The sequence below is a fragment of the Atta cephalotes genome (genome assembly GCF_000143395.1).
Source record: "Atta cephalotes unplaced genomic scaffold scaffold00038, whole genome shotgun sequence".
NCBI lineage: Eukaryota > Metazoa > Arthropoda > Insecta > Hymenoptera > Formicidae > Atta > Atta cephalotes.
The window spans coordinates 2,849,182-2,858,455 of NW_012130102.1; the positions used below are offsets into that span (position 1 = coordinate 2,849,182).

Consider the following 9,274-nt stretch of genomic DNA (forward strand, 5'->3'; position numbering starts at 1 on the left):
AATTTTTGAATGCTGCTTTGATTGTAGTAGAGAGGGGAAAGGGAGGGGGAAAATAAAAAGTCCAAGCCTTCCTTCGCTGCATGAAATTGTATCTTTACTTATAAGTCTTGGCTTTTGATCTCATACTCTTTAATCCTTATTTGTCATCAATTTGCTGACAGCTTTGAATACAACAAAATTTGCATCAAATTTGACGCATTTTATCTTCAAAATTTGTAGAAAATTTTTAGAAAATTTGATTTTGATAGTATTCAGCTATCTAGGAGCATATTTGGTAGAAGTTTACTAACAGTACTAGCAATAAGTTATTATTATTATAATTAATATTATTATTATTATTATTATTATTATTATTATTATTATTATAACAAAATATGTTTCCAATTTGCAGCAAATCGATAAACATAATCTGTTGTTAACATTTGCGATTACAGAGAAGATTAGAGACAGATACTTACTAGTTATTTTAATTAATAATAATATTTTTTTAATTTGTGCTCTAATAAAATATATGGAAATGTATTGGGTTGTCCGGAAAGTTCGTGCCGACTAACCTATATAATTTAATAAATATATACTAAAATTTAAATTTTCTGCGTTTAAATTTTCCTTCAACATCGGCATGAACTTTCCGGATAACCCAATATTATAAAATAAATGAACAAAAATCTTAAAAATCTTTTTTAATGTAAGTGCATATTGTATCCAAGATTATTTATGTATAAAGTTACACTGCAATGCACGAACTAGTTGCTCAGTAAATAAACAAAATATTTCTTTGTTCTATATTTTTGTAATCAGTGTAATCGCAATAAAACTTTACATAAGTTATTTTGAATATTTAAAGAATTTATTTTTAAAAATTTAGATTTCTATTATCATATTTAAAATTTTTATTTTTAACAATAAAAATAATAAAATAAAATAAATAAACGACAAAAAAGTGTTATTAAATAAAAATGTAATCTTATTTACACAACTTTCATATGTATATAATTTATTTGAAGTGTAAGTATAAAACATATTTCCAAATTTAATTTTCTTTTTAAGCAGGAATTGTACGTCCAATACATCCTTAAGTACACTACTGTATAGAAAGTTTTGTAATTTAAACGATTTCAGTTCTCTTTCTCGATTAAAAATAAAATTGAAATTTTGAATATATTGATTTATGTGGAATCACATATGTTATGATTCCAACTAAACAAAAATTTTATTATTGTACGTGCGTAGAACCACACTTTTCTTCGTCTTTGTTTATTTCATAATAATCTTGAGATAATTCAATTCGATGGATGCAATAACCATGGTGATTCCTCTTGCTTCTTTTTTTCCTGCTTTCTTTTCTGACCACGATATCTTGTTCGATTAGGGCTCCAATCAATGGTTTGTCTTGTCCTAGTCGATGTCGATAACGTATTATTAATTCGATCCATTCGTACAATCGATTGTCCCTCGTAACCACTCACAAAAATGTAATGTGGATGATAGTACTGTTTCAGACTCGACTCGTTTCGAAAATTCTGCATCGCGCACCACACGTGGCATAATAAACATGGAAATCTTGACAACCAATATTCTGTAAATTTGTTAGGAATCTCACCTAGACTTTCTTGAGCCTTCAGACTCAGTTCTCTGTAGTGATGCTTCTAAAAAAAAAAACACATCAATATATCAACACTAAATCGATAAGCAAGACAATTAAAATGTAATATGTTAAATCATTATTATACTTTTCCTTAACTGTTTTAAATACATTTACTTATACGCGTACTTATTAATTAAACGAAATATATATTAATCTTCCACTGGCGGACGCAGGATCTCGCGAGATCCACAAGTTAGAGTTGTTTACTTTTTTCAACTATGAAGAAAATGAATAAATGGATATTTGTTTCTATGATAAATATATGTTCTTATTTTTCCTTCTACATTTGAAATAATTTATGGTAATTATTTATTGGGTTGTCCTCCAATAACCTATACAATTTATATAGGTTATTAGGGGACAACCCAATTGGGGGACTAACCTATATAATTTAATAAATGTATACTAAAATTTAAATTTTCTGCGTTTAAATTTTCCTTCAACATCGGCACGAATTTTCCGGACAATCCAATAATAGGGAACAATCTTCTAATGATCTTGACCTTGATATATGTTATTAAGATCATACCCTCTTGAACAAATTTTAACTTTTATTCGTTGCTCATTAAAAAGTTGTTGTTAAAAAAAGTTCATCAAAATAATGTGGTTTTAAAACAAAGAATTTGTATTTGTAAAGCAAACATTCCTAAAAAAAGAACCAAATATATCATCACGTACAACTGGACTAACTTTTGCAGAGAGATAATTCATGTAATTTAATAACTAAAACTACATAAATGAAGAACAATGTCAATTGTTTGTAAAGCAGGAAATTTGTATTTTTGAAACAGAAAACTTAAATATTTATTTAAAAATTCTCTACTTTAATAAGCATTCAAGTACAACAATCTAGCTTCTCAACTCATGAATATTAACAAACAAAGTTAAATTGGTCAAAAAAGAATTATTATCGAAATCGATGAGGTAAAATTTGGACGTCGACAATATCATCGCGAACGACTTAAGGGACAAGCTTTTCGGTGAAATAACACGCAAAGAACATATTTGTCGTACCAATTGAATCCCGTGATGCATAAACATTACTATCGCTCATCTGGAAATACATCCTGGATAATAATTCATACCGATTGTTGGAAAGCATACAGCCAAATCGATCCAATATATCAATATAAAACAGTGAATCATTCACAACATTTTGACCCAGACACAGACGTTCATACAAAATATCGAACATCTGTTCGATATTAGCGGAATTATATCGATATGATCGTAAACAATCCTATTTCGTTCATTACCTTGCAAAATTCATGTTCAAAAAAGCATTTAATACACACGAATAATTAGACGCTTCTTTTAATGTAATTGCTAAAGATTCCACATAGAAATTCGGACTAATTCTCTGCTCTAAAGATAAAAATTAAATAAGAAATTATATAAAAAAATATTTTGCGCTGTAAAAGCAAGGAATTTATTTCATCGGAGCGCAGTCATGTTCAAAAGTTAAGTTTTATTGATGAACTTTTTTGTTAATAACTTTTTAAGGAACAACAATTTCACTTTTAATCCTTTTGATCCTACATCCGCCGTGCGTGCGAGTATCACAACGTTCGAGGGTTAATTACATTCTATTTTCTGACTTTCATTCTTCTTTATTTCAATGATTTCATGTATTTTAAATCTTGATGTATCTACTCTCTTTTATTAAGACTCTTTAGTCACTTTAGTCGCGGCGGCCATGTTGAATCATGACGTTAGAAGCAAGGAATGACATATTAATTTATGTTACGTGCCATTTGTAAAGACAATTTGAATAAATCTAATTGACGAGATCGCTTTAAAACACTTGTAAAAATCGATGAAAACTCTCTTTTCCTCCCTTGATAGTCAGTAAATAATCGTAAAAAAGCATATGATCCTATATTCAGACAGAAACATATGGTCTGACAGCTATTGAAACGAATAAAAAATACGCTTTTACACATAAAATTCCAAGATAACTTTAATTTTCGTCGATAATTACGATTTGATAAGTACGAGATAAGTAACATTTTCACAATTAAATAAATAATAATGAAATGACCCACAACAGAAATTTCGCCATCGTCAAAATGTCACTTTTCCACGCCTGTAAGTTCAGCCATTTATTGTGGTGCGGGACTGTAAATACATACAAGCACGAGCCCATGTCATGTGCTCGCCTTTGGCGCACCGAGAATGAAGAAGACAGCGAGCTCTCTTTCTCACTACTCGCTTTTAAACAACCGAAAATGTTTTCTTTCGGCAATCTCGACCGCTCGGCATTAATAAGGAGAATTCTAAAATATATATAAGTTTTAATAAATTGCAATAATAGTGTACCCCTCCCATTAATTCAAAACAGTATAAATCATGTTAAAATGCAATAATTTATGAGATATTTAATTGTTTACAATTTTTTATGTGCGTTATTTCCTTAACCTATAATAAATTTGTGTAGTAAGTTCAAAAAAAGAAGTAAAATCTTACCGGAAAAAAGAAATTATAAACCAGCCTTTCTCTTCACGAAAATCTTCGAAAGGCCATCAGAAAAAAATATATTTGAGACTCAAGACTTGTGAAAAAAATATGCGAAAAAAATCGAATAGTTGCAAAAAGCACAATAGTAATAGGGAAGATGTGTCAAAACATTTCTCCCCTCCATGCCTCTCCTGGATCAAAATAAACTCTCTCCATGCCACTCCCGTCACCATGATCTAGATGAGTCTGTCTGGAAGGATGATGGGCTCTGATTGGTCGGTGGATGAAGAAGATAGATAATAAGGTAATTAAATGGAGTGTTCTTATTGTTCGCTCTATAGTTGACAAAGATCTGATTGGCCCGCTCCATAACTTCCCACGAAATGATTAGAGAAGAGAATGGTAGAGGATCTTCGACAAAGTGGAGGGTGAAATCTAGAAAAAAATGAGTGGGAGATTGGACAGCATTTTTTGTCGTGAGGAGGGGATAACTATCTGCTATTCACTTGTCCACTGTTCGTGAAATGAATAGCAGATAGTTTTATGAGAGTCATTTTTTGTTGGTACGATCCTATGTCTCCGATGTCTTAGTGAAAGTGTTTTTTAGTATTTATGATAGGAACTTTTACGAAAATTTTCGAGACTTTTCGAAACTCTTACTTTTATTTGGAAAAAAGGAGAGATAAAACAGGAATGAACATGTTCGTTCCTGTCACGGCATGGTCTCTTGTGTCGATTCAGGGATTACTCTAAAGAAAAAATTATTTCTATATTTTTTAAAAATGTATATTACATTTAAGCCTGAAATACCAAAAGAAAAGTGTCTATTATAAAAGGGAATAAGATTACGAATAAAAAAAATAGACGAGAGTTTATGATATAAAAAAGAATACTATATATTTATATAAAATTCTTCAGTGTAGGAAAATACATAATTGAGTGAATAAAATAAAAAGTTTTAGAATAATTGGACACAAATTACAATTCTCGATTCGTAAGAATTATATGAAAAATTTCGTTATAACATAATGAAGTCAATTCTAAAATATTATGTAAAAATATGAATCGAGAAAAATTAAGTTATTAATTTGTATACGCACATTACGTGCAATTTCGTCGTAATTATCTTTTAATATTAATCTTATGATTTCACGATTAACATAATTTGTAGGCAATTTTAATTCAATTTCTTTAATTAAATATTGTGCACGTTTGTTGACATTATTAGACAGAGATTCTAAATGTTTCAAATGTACGTTTATACATTTTACAACGCTTTGCAATTCGAGGAAGGTAGTTTTCTGCATTACCACCGCGTAGGTTCTTCGTTTCTTCGCTGGTGATGTGATATTTTTGTGATCCGATATTTTCTCTTTTTCCCAAAAATCTCCGCTGCTATTTCCCATAGAGTGAAATTCCTCTTCTTTAAATGCCAACATATTGATTTTGCACTGTAAGATGCAGTAAAATTTATGAGGATATTTCTTATGGCAATGGAGTTTCACAGCTCTGTTATCACCACTTAAATGCCTCCTTCATGAATCTCATGTTGTCTATAAATTGTTGCCAACAATCTGCGTCGAAATAAATTCCATCCATTGTTTCCAGTTAATTTCATAAGAAGTTTGAAGATTCCTTCGTTTGTTCTTTGTAATCTCACATGAATCATCTTCATATGAAAGTTGTTAAATCCATACATCATCGATAATATTATGTGAAAAATCGAGCATTTTTTCTCATATCCTCATCATTGCGCGAATTGATTGAGATCTTGACAGAATCGCGGATTTACGCCGACTTCTTCGAAATATTAGCGTCTTTTTGCTCGATCATTTCTGCGAAATATTGTACGACACAAATAGTCCAAAAATGTCGGACAAAAATCAAGAAGCACAGCACTTGTTTGCTCACAAAGTAATCACTTCGCACGACGAGACTCGAATGAAGTAGCGTACCACTATGCGAAGCAATTTGTGTTTATATACTTTTCGAAAAATAACAAAAAAAATCTCCAGAATTTAGTAATTTCTAAAAGTATCTAGAAGTATTCTAGGAGTAATTTCTAGAAGAATGCTATAACGCGCTACTTTTTTTCAAAAAAGAAAGAAATTCTCGAACGTTGAATAACGAAATTATTTCGAACATATTCAAACTTGTAATATCGTGTGTTAGACAGCAAAAATTGAAATATTTAGATGTATTCTAGAAGTAATTTCTAAAAGAATCTTTCTTACGATGCTATCGCAGTTTCTTTTTCGAAAAGGAAAGAAACTTCTCGAAGGATGAATAACAAATTTTTTTCGAACATGTTCAAATTTGTTCAAACTTATAATATTCAAACGTTAGACGAAAGAAAATTGTAAACTATTGTATTAAACTGATGAACAATGAGTTATAAATCTTTGACACGAAAAAATTTATTTGAAAAGAAGGAATTTATTGAAATATTCTTCAAAGTAATAAATATAGAAATATTTTACAAATAATAAAATTTACAAAGGAAAGAATTTCTTTCAAGATTGAATGACGAAATTATTTTATGTTTAGACATATTTAAATTTGTAATATTCGAGTGTTGCATGGAAAAAATTGTAAATACTAACTATTAAACTGACAAGTAACGAGTTATAAATTTTTGATACTAAAAAATTTATTTGAAAAGAAGGAATATATTGAAACATTCGTCGCAGTAACAAATAAAGAAATATTTTTACGATCTCGCGTTTTTACATTCTAGCATATATAATAAGGATTAAATTTTTCTCGAATTTTTTAGCTCTTTTCTATCCCATTTTTAGAGAAAGAATTTTTTATGTATAAATAGGGAATTTCGTATTAGGAAAAAATCATTTTTGAGCCTCATCGTGAAAGCTCTGTCGCGTGAGTGCTGTGCAAAAGTTATGCAAAGTTGTGTACAAAGTTCTGTGAAATGGGTTTTGAGAAGGAAAGATTATTCGCAGAATCATCAAGCTTGCTTTGACGCTTGATCCGCGAATAATCGCGAAGAAATTTTTAGCCGGTTTGAACGATTTGGAGAGCAATTACTTGCTTTTCGACTTCACATGTGAATATTCAGACGCAATATTCAGATTGACTATTATACGAGTTGAAGTATTTTACTAAGGACATGCGTATTCTCCAATTAGCCCGAGAAACGATAGAAATGCGACGATTTGGGCACGAGAAAGAAGATGTGGGAGAACATATAGCGAATCTTCTCTCACATCTATCTGAAGGTAAATATTTCACTTTTATTTTCTCGATAATTTCCAATATTTTGACGTTATCATATATAAAAAAATAAATAATTTGATTATATTCAGTTTGAAATAATTAATAATTTCTAAAAAAATTGTCGTAAGCAAAGGGAGAAAAATATTGCGGTAGTAAATCCATTCCCAAAATCGCGGTAACATTGCACGAAGGAAAAATTAGTGACGGGACTATCGCGTAAATATAACAAAATTAGAAAATTGTAATACTTAAAAATGAATTTTTTTAAATTTTCTTACATTTTAATATTAATTGTCTACTTTTTTTTTAGGAAGGGCATGAATTGTTTTAATGCAGGAATTGAAAAAAGAAGAAAAAGAAAAGCTGAATCAGAGATTCCGATCATTGAGTTTTCATCGAGTGAGTTGATAAATAATTTCTAAAAGATAAATAATTTCTAAAGCAAACACTTTCGAATGATGTAAAATATTAATATAATATTTTCCGATACGGAAGAAAATATAGTTTCTCCCGATTCCGAATATCACGTCTTTTCCTGGTAAATTCATGAAAGACAAAAATATATTTTAACATAATTTAAGATAAAAACTATGATATTGCTTTTTTTAGAATATGATCATGTATTCTCCCACCCTTCTAGGAGAAGAATAAGAGGAAAAGAGGGGGGAGGGGATGGACGGGGCGGGCGGGGGAGGGCGCGGGGAGCGGGGCGCGGGGAGCGGGGCGCGGGGAGCGGGGCGCGGGGAGAGGGGCGCGAAGGTGAGGGCGCGAGAGAAGAGGATCGCGAGGGAGGAGGAAGTGGAGAAGGAGAGGGAGGGGCGGGGAAGGAGGAGGAGGAAGAGGAAAGTGCCTCTGGGAAAGAGCAGGAAAGCAGCCTGCAGGAAAATCAGAGAAATGAGGTCGGGGATTTTATTGGGAGAATAAGTTTCCATCGTTTGCAAAAGACGGCACTACTAATAAACTATAGTTAAAATTGTTTGATGTAAAACGACATATCGTAAGATTGGACATCCGGTAACATCGTAACCTTGAAATATTAGCGATTTTATATCAGCATCATATATTTTTTTTGTAAAGATTGAGTTTTGAGCCGAATAAGCGTCATTTGCGGGAACTTTGATTTACTTCTTTAATTTGAACAAATCTGCAGCTGAGGCTCATAGATTGCTTGTAGAAGCATATGGTGATGCTGCCTTAAGTGAGAGAAGTTGTCGTGAGTGGTTTCAAAAATAAGAACGGTGAATTTGACGTCGAAGACAAAGAACATAGCGGAAGGCCGAAAGTGTATGAAGACGCGGAATTGGAAGCATTATTGGATGAACATTCGTGCCAAACGCAAAAAGAACTTGCACTTACATTAAGAGTGACTCAACAAACAATTTCATATCGTTTGAAAATGAATTGGGAATGATTCAAAAGCAAGGGAATTGGGTTCCATATGAACTGAAGCTGAGGAACGTTGAACGCCGATTTTTCACATGTGAAATGCTGCTTGCCAGGCATAAACGAAAGAGTTTTTTGCATCGTATAGTTACTGGTGATGAAAAATGGATCCACTACGATAACCCAAAGAAGAGAAAATCATGGGGACCACCTGGCCATGCTTCAATGCATCGACAGCCAAGCCGAATATTCTTGGAAAAAAACTTATGTTGTGTATTTGGTGGGATCAGCTTGGTGTCGTGTATTGAGTTGCTCAAACCGAACGAGACCATTACTGGAACTCTCTACCGAACACAATTGATGAGATTGAGCCGAGCACTCAAAGAAAAATGCGCCCACTACTACTCCAGGCATGACAAAATTATTCTCCTGCATGATAATGTTCGACCACATGTTGCGGCGCCAGTCAAACCCTATTTAGAAATACTCAAATGGGAAGTTCCACCCCACCCACCGTATTCTCCTTCAGACATTGCTCCTTCCGACTACCAC

At 32.0% G+C, this 9,274-nt stretch overlaps 1 protein-coding gene across 1 annotated transcript in view; it reads right to left on the minus strand.

The window, feature by feature from the left end:
• Positions 1 to 1,283: 1,283 nt before the first annotated feature.
• Positions 1,284 to 9,274, minus strand: part of LOC105621969 (serine/threonine-protein kinase/endoribonuclease IRE1) — a 33,358-nt gene continuing 25,367 nt past the window's right edge. The window contains exon 13 of the mRNA XM_012203401.1: positions 1,284 to 1,649. Within this exon, the coding sequence (XP_012058791.1) occupies positions 1,284 to 1,649 (366 nt within the window). The remainder of the gene's footprint in view (positions 1,650 to 9,274) is intronic.